This window comes from Anser anser (genome assembly GCF_964211835.1).
Source record: "Anser anser genome assembly, chromosome: 8".
In the NCBI taxonomy this organism is placed as follows: domain Eukaryota; kingdom Metazoa; phylum Chordata; class Aves; order Anseriformes; family Anatidae; genus Anser; species Anser anser.
The window spans coordinates 17,084,693-17,104,564 of NC_139728.1; the positions used below are offsets into that span (position 1 = coordinate 17,084,693).

The window sequence follows — 19,872 nt, forward strand, 5'->3', positions numbered from 1 at the left end:
TTGCAGCGTCTTTTTTAAAGAAGCTGCATATGATCTGTGTTGTGCAAGCTGATTCTATTAAAGAAGTGGATTTAAAGTTTGCATCTGTAATGTTTACCAAAGTAGTAATTTTTTTTGGTGGTTAAAATGTCAAGTACAAAAAAGTTAACACTTTTAATTGCTTCAAGTTTGTTTAATTACTACTGTTGGCAACGGTTGGAGGAGAAACTATTCAAACAAATGACTAATTCCTTGGTTTATGAGAGACTGACTCACTTGCAGAAGTTGTCTTCAGGAGCTTAAGTGGATGCCTGAGAGGTCTCTCTCTACTGTATTCATAAATTGCTTCCTAACTAGTATAGAAACAGTCATGCTGTCTTGAAGTTTGCTGTTCCTTAAACAAGTTGAAGAAGTGTATGGGGCGTAATAGCTTCTCACAATTAGTTGGAAGAACATTTCCAGGAAGACTGGTGTGTGGTGTACTAAGTCTGCTCTCAGCTGAGAGGTTGCCTAAGTTGAGGAGTCTGAGCTGTGGGTTAAGGAGTAAGAAAGATGCTGTGGTCAAGGAGAGCCCTTGTTAATGCTTTAATCAGTCACCTGGGAGGGGCAATAATGTTTCCTTGAAATGTGTTGCACGTATATAACAAGTGAATGTTTTGAGAAGTGTTTAAGTACAGTTCTATGGCTGCTGTTCCCCAGAAAGTTAAAATATCCTTTTACAGGATGGAAGATGGAGGCACAAGTCAATTGGGATGCCCTTTGTAGGACTACCCTTTGTAGAATAAGGTCACTAAGATATTTCCCACTGCATATTTTCTAAGTGGTAATGTTCTGCAGATGCATTCAGCAAGCTGGTCTGTTAGTCCTTGTGCACAGGTAGAAAGGCAAATGGGCTTTCTGTGGAGAAAATGGTCTTGGAGAAAAAAAATTAAGATGACGTCTTAAGGATGAAGGAAGGATTGCAGGAAGACTCAAGTCTTGAGAGATTGTTCAATTAACTTTAACTGTTAATTATTGTTAACCAAAGACTTCATCTACTACAACAGCTGACTTTGTTTTAGAAAGCCTGAGGAAAGCATTATTCACCCCTGGCTATACAGTTCAAATTACTTTGCTACTTCTTCTAGGGTTTGCTGAGAGCTTGGTTGTGAGAACAGAGTGTGTTTTCCTACTGTGTAGCTAAAAGTTTCTCCTCCATTAGTTTTGCTTCATTTTTGTGTTTTTAGATGAAGAGAGGTAATTATTAATGAATTAGTGTAATCACAAAGCATTTTTTTTCCAAAGGAAGCAGACTCTTTAAAAAAAAAAAAAAAACTATCAAGAAAGGAGTCGAGTAAAGAAAATATTCCTGCAGCCCTCATTCAATAAATCAGCAGCAAAGGCGAGAGATGTCAATAAATACACATTCATATTTCTGCCAACAAAAAGGTGGGATTTGATTATTATTTTTTTACAGAAATGTAGAGAGTGTCTGAAATAAGAGTGGAGAAGAACATCTCACCACAAAAGATTGTGCACTAGTTAAAACTATTTTACTTAATGAAAAATGTGGTATGTTTTGTTTTGTAGCCACAGGATAATTTTCTAAACAAAGTGTATATCTCAATTTACAATTTGAGAGGAAAGATCAGAAAGCATTATTCCGGGAGCTCCCTGTGCTGTCTGAGGTGTGTTTTTGGAACTCTCCTGACAAAAATGCCAGGTGAAGAGCTTGCCACGTGTCTGCCTGCTAGGTTTTTACTCTTAAACACTATGAAGGTCTTTTAACTGAAGAAAAGTGCAAGGATGCTAGTGAGTGTTTATGCAGTCAGGGTGAATAGTGAATATCCTTAACTAAAAATATGATGTTAGAGTTCAACTTTATGACCAGGACTTCCTACCTGGGACAGTAACAGATCTAAATTACACCAGGATAGAAATACAACCAGTATGTGGTTTGTGTCTGCATAACGTTATGCAGGATGGGCATACGTACATTCCTAGCTATGAATAGGCAGCTGCACTGCAGTTAGGATGAATATTGCATTCAACAGTATTCAAAGTCTTGCTCCGTTATAATATCTCCTCGTGCAGAGCAAGACTTGCGTTGCTGTTTAGAGGTGCAGGTGTGGGCTAGGGCTACAGCAGAAGGGCCGTCTCTCTGCACTGTCCCTGTCTACCACTGAGCTTTCTTCAAATAGCTATCATGTCTATGAGAGTAACTTTGGGGAAATGCTGCCAGTACTGCTCTTAAAGTTGGGTTGTATAAGTCATTATACATAAGTCATTAGAAGTCATTATTTTCACTGTGGGTGCCAACTGAACTTTCCGGCAGACGGAGCCCAGGGACAATAGCCGGTGCTCAGCACTTCAGAGAGTCGAGGCGTCTGCTCTTACTGCCCAAGCTGATGCCCAGTTTCCCTGAGACTTTCACTGGCTGTAATTGCCAGCCTGGGGAGGGGGGGAAGAAAAGCCTATAATTTGTTTACAGGAGAATCCACATTTGTTGCAGGGACTAACTCCAAAACCAGATGTTTCCCAGTTCTGATGGTTTTGGGGCAGTCAGCAAGGTTCCAGGATTCAGCTAGACATTTATTAATGGAAGACTTTATTTTTCCAATTTAAAATTCCCCCGTTTTCTTAGACCATTTAATTAATAGGGCTATAACTATCTGGAGATATCAGTGTGGCTCTAGCAGATTTTTTGTGAGTAAATGCAGTGGGATCTTACTGAGTCTAGAACACTGAAGCTCTGTCCTCTAATGTGGAAGATAGTATCACTTGAATTTTGTCCAGTAAAAAAAAAAGTCTCTGAAGATTACTATGATTAATTGGAGAGGAAAATCTTTTTTGTTGTTGTTTTTCCTCAGAATAAGATTTTTTTTTCCAGAACTGTGCAAAGTAGTCCATATTTTGGCTAAATGAAGGTAATTGGCTTGATATTTCCTAAAGCCTGTAATCAGCGCTCTCTTCTCTGCCAGTGATGTTCTTTCCAAGGTAAAAGAAATGTCACTTCCCTAAAAAATTAGGTTTATAAAAAATACAGTTTTGCCTTAATAAAGTAATTTATTTGTTGTTACTAAAACCTCAAAGGGATTATTTTATAAATATATACATATTTATTTTATGAAAAACATGCTGGCTTTTCTTTTCAAAGCCTGCAAGTTGGCCATTTCATTTTAGTCACCATACTTGCCCTTTTGATTTTCTCTGGTATGCCTGCCAGCTTTCAGCGGTGTTGCTTGGGGGTGGGCAGGATGATATTCAAAGTGTTTCACCTAGGCTTTCAGGTGAGAGGATGCAGAATTTGCGGAAAACAGAAGCATGAGAAAGCCTGGGTGATTTATATTATTTATATATGTATATATATATAAGCAAATTATTTATATACAAGTGAAACTAAGGGTGAACATGTTGCCAGTTATCCTTATCCCAAGCTTGTAATCAGGGAACCTGAACAATCATTTGTCTATGTTTGTTTCTTTTTTTTCATGTCTGTCTTTTCTGTGCAGTGGTATCTCATTTTTCATGATTATTTATCTGACTTTTTAAAAATGTTTGGCATGCCAGTGTGTTTATTAAAAAGGCTTAATTATCCTTTGTTCTGTGTTTTGAAATACACTAATCATGTTTCTAACTCTTGAGATCAGTTCTCCTTCCTTTGTAAATTTTGCTTAAGTGTATTTGTATTAATCTAGATTGTCTCCAATTCCTCAGGCATAAAATAATTTTTAAACATAATCTGATATTAAGCAAGACTAAAAACACACGTGCTTGCAGTTTGGGAATCAGTTTTTAAGTAGAGAAGGCTTTTACTAGCAAAAAGTCATCAGCAAGAAGAATTGGTCTGATTCAGACTTGTGGTACTGTCCTTGTGCTGAATTTTAGCCTTAATTGTTTTGATTTTCTATCACCAGGGTCCTCCAGGTCCTCCAGGCTTACCTGGTCCGTCAGGAAAGAGGGGTCCTCGGGTGAGTAAAAGCGTGTTCTTGTGTGGGTCTGCACAAGTCAACGATAATTAAACTGGAGTTGGAGTTTGCATCTTTTTATTTTCAACCTTATTCATATACCTGTTGACTATGAAAGTATGTAATTCTTAACGTTTGGTAGATAGGTTAGAATAAGGCAAATTAATCAACTTTTTCTTCTACTGTGACCTTTCAGCATAGTTAATTCTGTGTATGGGTGTGTACATGGGGCACTGTTACATCTGCACCTAGCTTTTGTTGCTTGCAATACTAACTTTTTGTTTTTCCATGTTGCTCCCATTTGCTGCTTTGCAGTCTAAGATCACGTTCATTTGTTTTTTGGAACGAGAGGGAGTGAGCAATGCATATCACTGCCACAGAGGAGCTGGCAGTTGATACAATATTAACCCCTGCAAGACGGAAAAAAAATCATTCCTAATGATCTGTTTTGGACTTGTGTGTTACAATAGCTTGATAAAAGGTGTGATAGGTAATTATTGTGTAGAAGATTTAGGGTAATGGTATTTGGGGATGTAAGTGGTTATGGCTGTAGCACTTTAGGCTAGCTGAATGGCAAGTGGGAAGTAAGGGAGCAGTTTATATGAAAATCTCAGCAGGTGCGTGGGAGTAGCGTTGAGTCAGCCTTTGAGGCACATTTAAACAAGTTATCACACATAGTGTTGAATGCCCTTTCAAAACGTGGTGTGGCTGGGTAGGAAAATACACTGGTCAAGGGGGCAGAATGACCTGGTGCTTTAGAGCAGCTGGAGGTAAGAGAGTGGATAAGACACATTTACAAGTATAAAATGAAAACAATTTCTTCAAATACGTACCTTTTTGACTTAATTTCTTGGGTTCTTTTCTCAAATTATCCTGCTACATAAGAGCTGACAGTACCTACATCTCAGACTTTTATATTGCCAAACAATATTGCCTCTGAGGCCATTCCTGCCTCAGAGGCAGGATCCAACATACCCAAGCCAACCCTCACAAGTGGAAGTTGCCTTTGTTTTGGAGGTTGCCCATGTGTCTAAAGCCATGCCTGTTGGTGAGATCTCTCTCTTGCTCTGTTCGTATTGCTGCAGATCCTCTTTATAGGTGTAGAGGACTTAGGTGTATATAGGTGTATAGTGCTTTTTATAGGTGTAGAGTATAGTGCTCTACTGTGTGAGTTTTCTGGATTAATTATTGAGTAGGGCATCCTTCCTGATGTAAGGAGACATTGTTTATGGTAGGGTACCTGGAGAAGTAAAGAAATGGCCAAGGTGATTATTATTTACCAGCAATTTTGCCACAGATTTTAAAATACATATTTATATGGGCCAAGAAAGCTTAGAAAAGTACTTGAGCAATGGAGTAGTTTTTTTTGAAATGTTATTGCTCTTTACTTTGCCTAATGCTGATAAATTCAAGCAATTACAGCTAGTGAAAAGACATGGTATGTCAGAGTAGTTTGAGCCAAAAAGCATGTAAAACCCTGTTGATGCAAAGTTCATCTCCACATGTACAAGTCTGCCTTGTGACTTTGTCTTCCATCGCGTGAGCTGCCACTTGAGATCTGAAAACGTGACTCGAGGTGTCGAAGGAAAGCAGCAGAGTGCAGAGTCGCATTGCCTGGGCCTTTTGCAAGGTCTCTTGGGTGCATGCCCAAGCCTGATTTTGACAAGTTCACGAGGGTTGAACACTTTGGGCATGGTACCAATGTCTGATTAATGGTCAGAGATTGCCATTAAAAATGGATTTTGATTTTTGTGTTTCTGTGGTAGAGAAGTCCACTGAAGGTTTTTGGTTTTGTGTGTATTTGGTTTTTTCGCTTGTTCCAAGTTTCTCAAGAATGAACTTTCAGTGACTTCAGAATTAATCAACAATGAGATCAACTTCCCCTAATGCTTCCCATTCCACCAGGATACCTTTGCACCTCTGTGGTGCAACACATCTTCAGTTATGCTCCAACTTGCAAGTGACTCTTGCAAGCAGCAAAAGCTAGAAGCCACTTCAGCACTGGAGCTCCATTGGCACTTTCTATTTGTTTCCTTTCTCCTAAATCCCTGAGAGCGCCTCCAATGTTGCCAGCAGTCAAACTAATCCCACGTGCTATTTGAGAGATTAGTATTTCTATGGAGTTTTGTCAACATTGTCATTAGTAAGACAGAGCGCTTAAGAGATATAGCTTTCAGTGTTACTGCAAGGTATAATTGCTAAATTCAGAGTCATGTGAAGAAAAAAATAGAGGCTGAATTTATCTCCTTTAAGAATACTGAGAATATGAGAGAGATGAAACAGATTCTTATTATTTTGTCATTTGGATGAATTGTTTGGCTGAATTTTGGCCTTAGTAAATTCAGTGAAAGTTTCACTGCTGACTTACCAGAGATAGATTTTCACCAGTTTGGTCCTCCACTTATTGGATAAATAGCTGCTGACAGTCATTGCAAAAATATTTTCCCTAATGCACAGTTTGTCATGGACTGAGGATTACTCAGTGTATTGCAGGAATGGACACTTATCCTGGACGGTGTTTTAACTGGATATAGATAGTCCCGGTTAGCCATTCTGTTCCTGGAATGGTTTTAGTTAAATTATTTTGGCAACAAACCCATTTTCTACATTGGTTGTGGGAGAATCAGACAGGTTTCTATCTGTGATGATTTATTTAGAGGAGATGGAATACTCCTGTTTGAGTCATCCCTTAAATCAGTGAGAACTACTACAATTCCTTCTTTTTGCAGTTTATAACTGGGTGCCCCTGAATGTGATCTTTCTGCTTTAATCCAATGCTTCCAAGTTTTGCAGTTGCACTGGAGTTGCAGAGGAACTTTGCAGTGACTGCATGCCAAATACCTGTTAAGATTTGGGAAGATGATTTAAAAAAAAAACCAAAAACACGAGAGATTTAAAAGAAGGGGGAAATACTTAACTTTTAGGAAGAAGTGCACATTTCTTGAGAATCCTTTGAAAGTCCCAAACAGTGCTTCTAAAAGCAACAATTATACAGTAAAATGATTCATGAAACTTTTCACAGTTGTTCAGTGATGTGCTGAGTAATTCCACTCTCTTTTTTGTTTGTTTTTATAGGGTATTCCAGGACCACATGGTAATCCAGGTTTGCCAGGACTACCAGGTCCAAAGGTGAGTTAATTTATCTATGTTGCCATGTGAATACGTGAGCTTCTTAATGACTTTTTGGAAGTCATAGCACTGGTTCCTTTAATTGAAGCAATTGGCCTTCTTTGGTTTACAGATGGAGACTATTACTGTAAACAATTTTTAATTAAATATAATCAATCAAAATCAAAACAAAATGGCAGTTTATTCAGGGAATAAAAAACTATGTGCAGAATGGTGGCTTGGAAACTGTTACCCATGCAAGTAGTTTGTGCTTCCCAAAAGAGTTCATGTAAATTAGCTCAGCCTCTTCAATAAACTGGAATTTATGGAGAGTAAACATTTAATTGCTGTAATCTTTTTGTCTTGATAGAAAAGAACAAGGGGGGAAAAAAAAGACTGAGTCATTCTCTGTAAATTCCTCTTTTTTGTCAGTACCCAACCTTTCATATTTAAATACTTTGCTATTTCAAACATTATCACTTGATTAATATAGTAATTTTCTCTAGATGTGTGAATGTGATATTTAAAACCGAAGAAAAAATACAAGACCTGGAAGCTCAAATAAAAACCCTTCAAACCTGTGTAACATAAGGCCCTTTAAACAGTCTTGACAGATTTGTGCAATTGCAGAATGCCTTCAACTCATATTTAGTTTGAATGATTTGATAGATAAGTTAGGAAAAAAGAACAGCAACCATGATTTGTTTTAGTGCGATTCCTTGTGGCAGGAATCTGACCTGTCATGACAGGTGTTAGAAACTACTTGAGGACATAAAAAGAAATTAAATAAAGCTTTCAGTGTTGAACACTGTAAAACGAAGCAACTCTATTTGTTATGTTCTTTTGTTACTGTCTAGTTTTATAGGAACAGTTAGATTCATAGTTAATTGTCACAATATTTATGGTTGCTGTATAATAGAGTATATTGTTAGGAAAATAATTGTAACCAATTACTCCTAGGTTTTGTTTGATAATGGATTTTCCCACTCCACTGAGTTATAATCCTGATCAGTCATGTAGCCATCTCCATGAATTTAAAACCAGAAGGGATTGTGTGGATATGCACATATCTATACACACACACAGATATATAGGTATGTATACACACACATTTCACTAGGTGGTTAGCGCTCTTCCTAATCTGTTGGACTATAAATTACCCTTTCAGTACAAGTACCTTCTGAAACACTTTTATTTGAAAAGAAACTAACTGAGTGCTCACTAAGAATTGACTATGAAAATCCAGTTGACCTACACTGACTATGGAAGCTGAAATGAAACACTTCTGTTTGATCTTAACACATTACAGATGAGTTGCAATAATTTTCTGGCAGAAATTGTATTTCTTCATGCAGAATTGTATTTTACCTATGAGATGCATGCATTTTCTCTTCTATGTTGAAACATCCCTTAGGCAGTTGTTTGAAGCATGGAACAACATTAGCTAATATCCTTCTCAGTGTTTCTACTGATCCTTTCAGATAGAGAGCCAGATTCTACCCCGAACTTATGCTTAGCAGTTCTTACCAATAGCTAAGTGTCCTCAGCATTTAATTTCTGATAAACAGTTGATTGAGGGCGTTAAAGTCATTTAAAAGTACTTAAGAAGCTTGACTATGTTTCTGGCTCACAGGAAAAAGGGTTAGGTCAAGAAAATCAACTTTGTGGATTTTGGCACTGTTCTAACTACACTCTAATGTTACATAGATTAAATAATGAGCTGCTTTATTTATCCTCGCATCTTGACCTGGTCATGTGTTCATCCAAATTTGAAAATGATGCATAACAATGGCTGGTTTGCTTTTTAGATTAAAAGTAATGAGGAATTATGTCTATAGGGGAAAGGAAAGGCTGTGAGTTAAGTTGTCAGAAGGCTTGTGTTATTTTTTTTGTTGTTTGTTTTGGGGGAGCTGGCGTGTTTGTGTTGATTTTGTTGTTTTTTTGTGTGTGATTTTTCTTTTTGGTGGTGGTGGGTTTTTTCTTTTCTTTTCTTTTTTTTTTTTTTGATTTGTGTGTACGTGTCCAGCTCTTTGCTAGTTTATATTTCCACTCTTAGTTTAATAAGCTTTCCTGCACTGGAAAATAGAAGCAGAAGACTGATTGGATTTTTTCAAGGAATATTATAATCTACCTTCCAAAATGTGAGCCAGCTGCTGGAATATACTTAAAAAACTCTTACCATGCTGAAGAATTGTGTTCTATGTGACCTGACAAATTGACAGTAAAGATTCATTTTTCCTATATTTCTAGACTTTATTTTTAGCATTCAATAAGCTTAGTTTCTCCAGTGGCTTCACATATACAAATCTTAACTGTGGTGGGATAATTCTTGATCTGCAGTAATGTAAGCAAGAGGAGTATCAGACCCAGTAGCATTTCATGTGTATAAAATTTATATATAAAATTCAAATATGTAAATTTTTAACTATTTTACAGGTCTTAACTGACAGACTGTCAGGAAGCTTCACACTGCTCGTTTTGTACATCCCTATGAGAGGAGTGTTGGGTAGCTAGAGATCTCCAGCCATGGGTGGCAGGTGTTGTTGTACCTTGTCCCCAGGATGGCCTAAACTGTTCCTTTCAAAGGAAACAAAATGTCTCAGTGACTTCCCTGTAAAGCTTGACCAAGGAGCCCAAGCAGATGATACACGTTCTGTGCCATTTAGAGGAGTAACTGAAGATACACCGGTATCTTTGGTGTGGTGTCTGTGGCGTTGGCAGAGGTGCCTGTAGCTGAGAGCTCTGCAGGGCCAGGTGCCAGGCCCTCCTGCGGGGCCTGGTGGCAGGGTCTGGCACCAAGGGTTTGGAATAGCAGAGATCAGTGGGGCAGAGTTCTTCCCTGCTCTGTGGCCTAGTTTTAGATGCAGGCAGTAATTTCTGCCCAGGAATGATGAACTGTATAATCAGCTAGGAAATAATTTGTAAATGAACAGAGGCTTTCAGGCATGGTGACAGCTCTGTCCTTCCAGGATGTCTCCACTGCGTAGAGTAGCGTGAGGAAGACCCAGACACGTTTAAATCAGCGCAATAATATAGAGTGGTTATCTTGCATTGTACTGGGGAATACGTGGCGTCCTGAAGTGGTGGGTCCTGAGGAAAGCATTTTAGTTGGGGTGACTACTGTAATCTTGCTTAGCAGGACTGCTTCTCATGTGCCTTTTTAAAGGGTTAGTGCAAAAGTATATTAATCTTATGGACAAGCTAATGGGAATACCTGTGAGAATAAAAGTGGTTGCTGAAAGCACGTGGTCCTTTAAAGCAGCCTTTAACTCGGAGAAGAACACTGACACAGTTAAGTAAAGATAAGCATTTGAAGTAAATGAACAGCTTTAAACAGGCCTACTCTGGATTAAAATCCTTTAATCCTTTAGGATTTTAAAATATAGTTTCACAGAAATTGAAATAACAGCATGCTCTACTGGTATCCATTTACTGTTTGATAAATAAGGCTTTACAGGCAAAACAAATAACAGGTCATATATTCAGTTATAATTGTGAATACAGACACACTGACATCTATATTGCTAGACAAGTTACAAATAAAAGCTTTTTAATAAATGTTGTTGTGACATAAAATTTCAAAAATATGAATCTCCTTTCAGTGCGAATTACCATAATTTGTCATCATTCTTTTCAGATTTTTTTCCAAAACTTTTTCAGTAATAGTAAATACAGTTTATATATACATTCCCACTTCTCTTGCTGTAACAGTGAAAACGTTTGTTTCCACATACATAATTTAAAACTCTGTTCCCGGGTGATATTAATGAGCTTAATTTCTCTGCGATAGGGCCCTAAAGGAGACCCAGGATTCTCCCCAGGACCTGCAAAACGTGGGGAAAAGGTAACACCTTCTTAATTACCAAAAAAAAAAAAGTTTTATCTGTTGCATTCTTCTGTGGAAGTCTTGAGTATAAATATTTAGAATGATTCTTCACGGAAATATTATGTTTGAAAGCTTGTGGCTTATTCATTTTTAGATTACGAATCATCTGATTACATATGAAACTTTAAAACCAATGATAATACTAAAAATCTAATGGCATATTTACATTTCAATGTGTTAGACTAATTCTTAGAGTGACCTGTATTTGTGAAAAACTTTATTAGGAGCATTTGCTGTGAGTTCAGTTGCGGAGTATTTGTGCTAAGTATAAAACAGGTAGGAGTCCAGGATTTATACTATCTATAATGAAATAAGCATTAACAAATAACTGTTGTTTACTAGCTGCTGATGTGAATGTAAAATAATATTTCTTTGTTAATGTGTAAATTTTGTCGAATCCTAACATTCACAAATACATATTTTCAATGTTAAAGAAATGCTGAGCAAAATTCAGAAAAGTTTCTATTGATGCACTGATAAGAAATTTAACTGCTGCTTTTGTAGAAATAGCAACATTATTTTAAGCTAACGAGCTTGTACTTTTGACAATCTAACCAGTGTTATGAGCTATATACGGCCACTTGAAACTCAAAGTTTATTCTTTGCCAGGAGCCCAACCTATCACAGATATATTGTTGAACAGTTTAAAGCTCACCCATGTATAAGTATTAGCTACACCTAGTTGTATGTAAAATGCCTCCATAATCCAAAAATATCAGATGGATAGGTATTTTTCTAGTTCTCTTTCTTTTGGGTTCTCGACTGTTCACCCAAGTCAAATTTCGTCAGCCTAAGTACCAGCTGGTAGCATCTGGGAAAGTGTAGCCTATTCTATTTTATTCCTTTAAGCAAAAAAATCCGTGCCTAGTAAAATATTTACTTCTTCATACCAAATGTCCAAGAGTGCAAAGATATGAAGTCCTACATATTGATAGCCCTAGATCATGTTCCAGTGAAACAGTGATTCTGGATATTCTTCTTGTACAGGGTGATCCAGGCCCAATAGGCTTTCAAGGCCCACCTGGGATCAAAGGCCAGAAGGTAAGTTCCTGTTTCCTTTTTCACACAGGCTTCCCTGCCTCAAATGCACAGCCATCAGAAGTATATCTTGTGGTTAAGGGAACAGAAAGTGAACGAGCTTTATGCCTGCTGTTGGTACTGTTAAATGTATGAGGTTCCAGGGCCGTCAGCTCAAAACTTTCTGTAAAAACTAAACAAACAGATTATGGCAGGCATGACATGCCCCTTCTTGAACAGAATGGGAGTGTGGGTGTGCCTGCAAGATACAGCCATTTAAAAATTGATTGTGTTCAATTTTCGGTAAGTCTCTTAATTTTGTTTATTGTGTACTTCATAGTTTAGAAAAAGTTCTTTGGGATCTTGTGCTCTTTCATTGAGTAGTAATTCTGGTGCTCAGTGTTTCAGTGCTGCATTATTTACTACATCTCCGAATGTGTGCCAGAACTGCTAAAAATAGAAGCCAGGTGAAATAAGTTCCGATTTTGGGTGCTATATAATGGCGATGTTTTTTGGTATGAGAAACATCAGGTGCTACACACTGCATTTAAGAAATACATCAAAACTATGGCAGGCCCACATATACAAGAAAGCACAAGACAAACAAGGAGATTTGGGGAGGGAAATTGAAGGACGTTAATAGAGGGAATGAAACAACATGAAGAAAATGAGCAGAGTGGAGTGAGGGAGTGGGTATAGCTTATGTGGAAAGATTATCTGACATGTCCAGTAGGCTGCTCTGGATTGTCAGTATTGTTAATAAAATGGCACAGTAGAAAAAATCATCAAGAAGGTTGGAGGGAAAGTAGTGTTAAATGCTGTCTTTTAAGAAGACAATTTTGTTTTGCAATTGTAATAAAAAAGATGGAGAAGAGATACCACAGTAAAATTTTGCAGTAGTAGCACTAAAAGCAGTTGTAAAGTGTTCCTCAAAAGAATGGAATGAACTGTTAGAAATACAGGCCCTGGAATTTGTGGTCTTCCTTTGACATATGAAGAAGGAATAATGATTGAAGGCTTTCCTGTTATTGATTTAAAGAAAAAATGGTATTGCAACAAAACTCATTCAGTGTTACATTTTAAAACATCTTCATTCTATGTTGGCTTGATCTTAGTGTAAGACAATTTTTTAAACTATATGTAAATAATCGTTCATTTCTAGAATTCACCAAAACAGTAAAAATGTGACCAGAAAAGGAAACTGTCATTGATTAGCATCATGAGTAGCGTGAGTGTGGAAACTTGTGTTTGCCAAACACATGTGGTCCACAGTTCTGTGAACTGAGAAAATGTATAGCTGTAACAAGAATTTGCAACGCAACCCTTCTGTTGGGAGCTAACCTACATGTTGATAGCTTTTGTTACTCACTGAACTTGGGCCACCTTGAGATTCCCCACGTATTGTGCTTTCTCATTTCATCAGGTTTATGCTTTTACTTAGAAAACAAAGTAGTTTTTGTTTTAAAGGTTTTTAGATGGGAAGCAGCTGTCACTTGTTCTGGATTATAAGATTGACGTTTGGGGGCGAGGAAATGAAAATCTCATGGCCATCATGCTTTCTTCCTGCCACAAGAATTCACTCCTTATCTGAGGCTTAGAGACTCAGTGGAGAATTGTGATCACTTGATCACTGGAAACTTTACTCTCTATTTCCATGTTGTACACATCAGACACTAATTAGAACCACTTTTAAGTTAACTTCTGCCTGACCTACATTGCAAGAACACCAGATTTTGAACACACTACACCTGTAAATATTAAAAAGCATTTCATGCTTGCTTTTTTTAATGACAAGCTCACAATTCATTGTTTTAAATAATTGATCATTATCACTTTTCAATATATATAAATTGGTAAATGCGCTGTCAGACTAGTCCTTTTGCTGTTAGCTTATTGTGATCTTGGAAATTATTTTCAAAGGAATGTAAGCACAAATAGCTGTGAAATAAACCAGATACAAGAATAAACTGCAGGAAAAAAAACCAAAAACAAGTACTTCAGTTTTTGTTTTGTAGCCCAGTACTACCGGGTAATTGCCATAGTACAGAATAAATAACATATTTCTGATATTCTTTCTATTCCACTTAAAAAGGAAGATAAGAAAATCTTATATATGAATTAATGGTGTCACAAATTCTCTTTGATATTTGGCAGATGGCTTGTGTTAATTCAACAGTTTCTAAACCATGAGATATTTGATAGCAAATAAGCCTGAAGTTCTTACAGATATTCTTTTAATAGTGTAATACAAATCTATACTAGTTTCATGGCAGTTACATTTTTTTGTTGATTTTTGTCATTGTTTTCTTGAACGACTTATAAGTCTGAAGTTTTTCTTCAGCAAATTCAACATCAATTCTGCATTAACCATAATTGGTTAATTGGTTGGTGGCTTGGAGAGCTGAGGTTTGGGTACACCGCAATGCCTGCTGCCCTCCGCTGGGCATTAGCACACCTGCCATCAGTAGCTGTGGCTGAAATTGTGTTCAAGTTTTCTCATCAGAATTTCCCTGCTTTTGGACTTTGTCTCTTGTTACTCAGTGCTTATACAAAAACGTGTTTTGGAAATGTGAGGCCAACATCCATATTATTTTATTTATTTATTTATTTATTTTGATCTGAATGACTTCTGAGAAGCCATATGATTTTTTTTTTCTCCTGAATATCTGAATTTAGTAAATCATATTAGGAAAGGTTCTTGGAAAGATTCTTTTTACAAAGAAAAGAAAAAAGAAATTCTCAGTGCAGTACAATAGCACAACTACTGTTTTGTATTATAACTATAAAATGATGTCTCTTTTTATAAAGCTGAATACAGCTGAATAAAGGGGTTAGTTGTTTTTTTTTTTTTGTGAGATAGTAAAACAAAAGTATGTTGTTAATCAGGACTGTGGAAACAGATTATTTTGATGGACCTTTTTCCTTACACACCGTGTGCTGGAGTATGTATCCTTGTGGCTACATATAAAATATGACATATTTCTTTTGCCTGTAACACACACTATAAAAAGCCGAGCTTTGCTCAATTCATGGTAGTTTTTTTTTTTGCCCTGGATAGTGTTCCAAATTTGTTCTAGTGTAAGAATAGAAAATTGCATGTTTATGAAGTGTTTAAAGGCTGTATTTTCAGGCATCTTTTGAAACAGAGAAATGATGGCTGGAAATTGAGAATTAGGTTGAGGAGAACGCTGTTTCTAGAGCAGTTGCACAAATCTTTTATCTGGAGCTATCTTTGACAGTGCCACTTTAAAATCAGCACTTACAAAACTTTCATTATAGCAGTGCAGAGACTTCACCAGGGTAGAAGCCCCCTTGTTCTTTCCTCCTCCCAAAAAGGGCCTACTTGACCTCTACAGACAGACGAGTAGTTGCCTCTGACAGGGTACTGGGGAATAGATTGGTCAGAAAGGACGATGCTCGTGTATACAGAATTCATTCAGCCTGGGTCCTGCTGCACTGGCCATATGGTAGACAGACACTTAAACTCTCTGTGAAGGCTTCTCTGATTGCCATTAGCTGGTGGTAAGGATCATTCTGTAACGTAGAACGAAATATTCTTGCAGCTTGCGGTGTTCTAGTTATGTGCTTGAAGTCTGTGTTGCTGTAATTCAAAGCTTCAAACCTTTCACTTCCACGTTGATCTTTTAAATCAAAGTGTTGATCTGCGTTAGGATTTGGGAGGTATTTCATTTTCCGAACCAATGCATGTGAACTTGTATTCCTTTTGTTCATTTTAATCTTAGCTCAGAGCAAACTGGGACTTGTTTTTGTGGGTATGCTTAAGAATATGAACCTGGACTAATGAACAATCCAGAATTTTTAAATACTCGCTTTAGTGTTGTTTAGCTTTGTTCCCAACCAGCATCGAATTGAAAATAAATTAGGACTGTGTTAAGTCTGAATAAGAGAACAGACACACTGCTCTAAAATTGAAGTTCATAATAGCAGTTTTCCTGTGGCAGAAGTAAGATGGTGTTATGTAGAAACATGCATGTGGCAGTTAGGCCTACTTCATCTCACAGTTCCTTGTGTGCCGCCTTTTGAGATTGTCCATGCAGCTGTCACTCAGATAAACTGACCCACTTTAAATTGTGACAAACTTCTCTTTTAGTCTTTGCATGTATAACAGCACTTGCTTTCCTTTTTCCCTTGCACAGAAATAATAAACTACTGAGAGATTTCTTCTAGCAACGCTTATTTTAGTTGATCATTTAATCATAGAGAGAGTGTAAACTTCTAAAATGGGCAAAACTCGTGAAATACAGAGAGGACTGGAACCGTAACAAATGTAGTGGCTTTTGAAGCACAGTTTGAAATCTAAAGATATGTTACTGGGTTATGCATGCATCTTTAATTCTGCTTTAGCAATTTAATCATTTTTTTTCTTTAAGCATGCATTAATATAGTAAATTAGAATATTTTGCATTAACTGGTTTATCCAAGATCGGATTAATTGTTTTACGCTGTATATCTCTTACAGGTTTTTTTTTCCCACAACAGCAATGCAGAGCTGTTTTTTTAGATACAAGATAACATGTATAAGTTTGCTAGACTTATGTTATGGGAGAGGATTGAAAACAGAATAGATTATAATTTTGCAAAATGGCAATGTCCTGTGTGTGATTAGCAAAATGAAAGGACACACCTGCTGCGTTGGGTTTTGAGAAAATGAGGCCTTTGGGCTGCTTAATGAGTACATCTCTTTTGGACCAAGATTCCTCAAGCAATCCTATAATAGTAAAACTGCCTAGCAGATGTCATTATCTTCCGTTACCTAAAATTATCACCAAGTAAAGTCATTCTGTCCTTTAATTTTGTATATGATAATTAATTCTGTGCAGCAGTACTCTTTTTGTCCTGCAGAAACGTAGCCAAAATGGGGGGATACCTAGCTTACTGAAATTGTTTCAGGATTCCTTATTACAACGGGTCTGTCATGTTACCCCCAATCTCTATTAATAAGCAACACCATACCCCAAGGCAGCCAGATGTTCCACATCAGCCAAGGCACTCCTGCTCCTCAGTCAATGTGTTTGAAGCCAATTTTGTGATAGATTTCTGTGTGGAATGAGGATTGTTTTGGTCTTATCCCAAAGCTGCAGCTTGAAAGAAGCTTGTGTATTCCCGGTACCTCTGCAAGGGATGTGGAGACCAGACGCTTGGCCTCTGCATCAATCGTGCAACTGTTACAGTCTCTCTTTTTGGTCAGCTTGTTTCGATATTTTTGGGACAGTGTAAAGACATCCAAGAAGGTTTCCTTTTCAAGTGTACTGAGGCTGATAGCAGGTTCCAGGTGTATTTTTAATTCTTTTTTTTTTTAATCTTTAATACCTAAAATATGGTTGAAATTGTTGAAGTACAGAGTAAAGTTGGATGGTTTCATGATTCCAGCACCACAGGAAAGAATTCTGAGATGAGGAACAGGCTATTCTCTCCACTGATATGAACTCCATAGTATAATAAGGGCTAGAATTTGTTATAAGTTAATTTTTAAAAAGTATTGTGTCCTGAAAGGTCTGTCTTCCTTAAGGTGTCCTAGAACAGTCTGGGTTGACTCCATATAGCTGTCCACCTTTCTGCTGTGTGCAGAGAGGGCATTATGACAAGGACTTGGAGCAGAGTAATAAACTGGACCAAATCCAGTTCTGCAGTTTCAGCAATCACAGGGGAAGGCATCCTATATACTCCTTTGTTTAAAAAAAGCACAAGTCTGGAACTGTCTTTAAGCATGCTGATATCCTGAAATTATCTACACTGCTGTGAAGATTTTTTACTCCTTTTCTCGAGGTTGGCTTCCATGAGAGCTTCTAAATGTAAACCACGTTAATGCTGCAGGCAAAAATGTTTGGATATTTTTTTCTTCATAAAGGGAGATTGGAGTGAGAAGAGAGAGTCTCTTTTGTGCTTAATTACATTTATTACGTGCCTGTTTCTCTACCTGCAGGGTCATAAGGGTTACCTAGGACTGCCAGGGCCACGGGGTGAGCAGGTAAGTGATGAAAACACAGTAGACTCTACTCTTTGGATGAGAACTTGAGAATGGAAGAATGCATAATCCAATATAAGACTTCAGTGCAATCAATCAGTGTAAATTACTGACTGCTTAAGGAAATACTTGATAGTTCTTGACCAAGAATCAGATTACGTAGAGATCAGTGTGGTGAAAAAATGATCTAGATGAAGCAGAAAAGACTAGTTTGTTTTTCTTCAACTACCGCGCTGGCTTGGCAGAGGCTGGTGTAAAATCCTTGTTAGAGGCACAGTTCAGGTGCTCTCAAAACCTGTTATGTAATGCTTCTAATGCCTTTTTTTTCTTTAGTCTCTTAACATGTGGAAAGTGAAGTGGTTATACAGTGCGTTTTTCGCACTTCCATGTCGGTTCAAGAAGCAACCTCTTGGAGATATCCAACTGATGAATGCATCATGTTAGCATTAACAAGGCACCTAACAACAGGATAGGTGGAAACATGAGTGCCCTTTTGGACAATGCTGAAAGGGAAATGGTGATGATAATAGATGATAGACAGCAGAAGGGAGATGATAACTCATGAACATCATCCATAATTTAAGTTATGTTTAGCCATCTTTAGCCATCTTTGCTGAATGAGTGGTGATTTTTATTAGGTGCAAAGGTATTTTTCTGTGATGACTGTGAGTTAACAGTGAGATTAACAGAACTGCTGTAAATAGTTTCCTTTATTATTGTTTAGAAAGTACTCTGAGTTCTCTTTTAAGAGAGCACTTTGGAGGACGGTGTTTTAATTTGCAAGTAGTTCTTACTGCTGGTATTTTCAGACCTGTTTGGAGAAGGTGATGAGTTACACCGGTTACTAGTCACCTGTAGCACCTATCCATGTCTGTAATTTTTAGAAGCTTATACAGCAAAGACAGACATTCCTCTGCATATGTCAATTGTTGAATTCCTTGCACAGCTAGTAACCAAAGCAGAATTTTAAAAGATAAGTTGTAAATACAGTGATTCTACTGCTTTTTGAGCTTTTTTCATGCATGCTTTTTTTTTTTGAGTTCCATTTGAGCCGAAGTAGGAAAGCACAGATCCCATTTCCACAGCATAACATCTGTCAGAAGATGAATCACTGGCAGTTGAAATTAAGTGACAGAATTGCCTCAGTGGCAGCTCACTGAAACAAAATATACAGCAACCCCTTTTTGCCTCTGCACTTTTGAGTTGTCCTTCCTATGGCTGCTGTTTGACCATAAATCAGCTGTGAATGGCTCAGAGAGGAAGTCCTGATCTATTGCTATAGTAGCACTGACATATGACAGTGAGTGGAAGGGTCAGTCTGGGAGACAGTGAAGTTTATGGACTTGGCTTTTATAAAATAAAGTGAACTGAACAGAGGTAGGTGGAGCTTCCCATGTCTTGGTGATGGCACCATAGCATATGCCACCATTTCAGAAAAGCACCATTTTCTGAAAACAGTAGGGTGTGCAGATTTTTAGTAGTAAAATAGCAACATGATTGACTTTTAGATTTGATTACGAGGAAGAAGGTGGAGAGAAGCTCAATGCGTTCATGACAAATACAGCGCTATATTGACCTGATTCTGGAGAACACAAAGAATTTTGACTTTGTTTGAAGGACAGAAGAATTCTAATTTAATGAAACATTTAACGTATTTGTTCAAATATAGCTAAGACCAGTGCAGTTACTTTGCTATAAGGATCTGTCTCCCGAGTCCTCCTCAACTACTTTCATAAGTTGTTTCTGTGTTTTTGTTATGGAAGTAGTACACTTTTGTATTTCACGAAGTCTTACACTACTCTTGTAATACCTTTTTAAGCATATGCAACTGATGGAATTACTTATATATGACAAGTAAGTTTTGGGTAGTTGCTGTGTAACTTTTTCAAAAAGCGATTTTTCAGTGAGCTTAAGCTGTTTCATATGACTAAGTGTTAAAAGAAAAATGA

General features: G+C 37.4%; 1 protein-coding gene across 4 annotated transcripts in view; it reads left to right on the forward strand.

The window, feature by feature from the left end:
- COL24A1 (collagen type XXIV alpha 1 chain) overlaps positions 1-19,872 on the forward strand; it is a 135,020-nt gene that overhangs the window by 16,634 nt on the left and 98,514 nt on the right. For all 4 annotated transcript variants that reach the window (XR_014587622.1, XM_083847170.1, XM_083847168.1 and 1 more), the window contains exons 4-8: positions 3,876-3,929; positions 7,002-7,055; positions 10,825-10,878; positions 11,908-11,961; positions 17,882-17,926. Coding sequence is in view for 3 of the 4 variants with exons in the window: in XM_083847170.1 (XP_083703296.1) it covers positions 3,876-3,929; positions 7,002-7,055; positions 10,825-10,878; positions 11,908-11,961; positions 17,882-17,926 (261 nt within the window). In the remaining variant the exon portion in view is untranslated. The remainder of the gene's footprint in view (positions 1-3,875; positions 3,930-7,001; positions 7,056-10,824; positions 10,879-11,907; positions 11,962-17,881; positions 17,927-19,872) is intronic.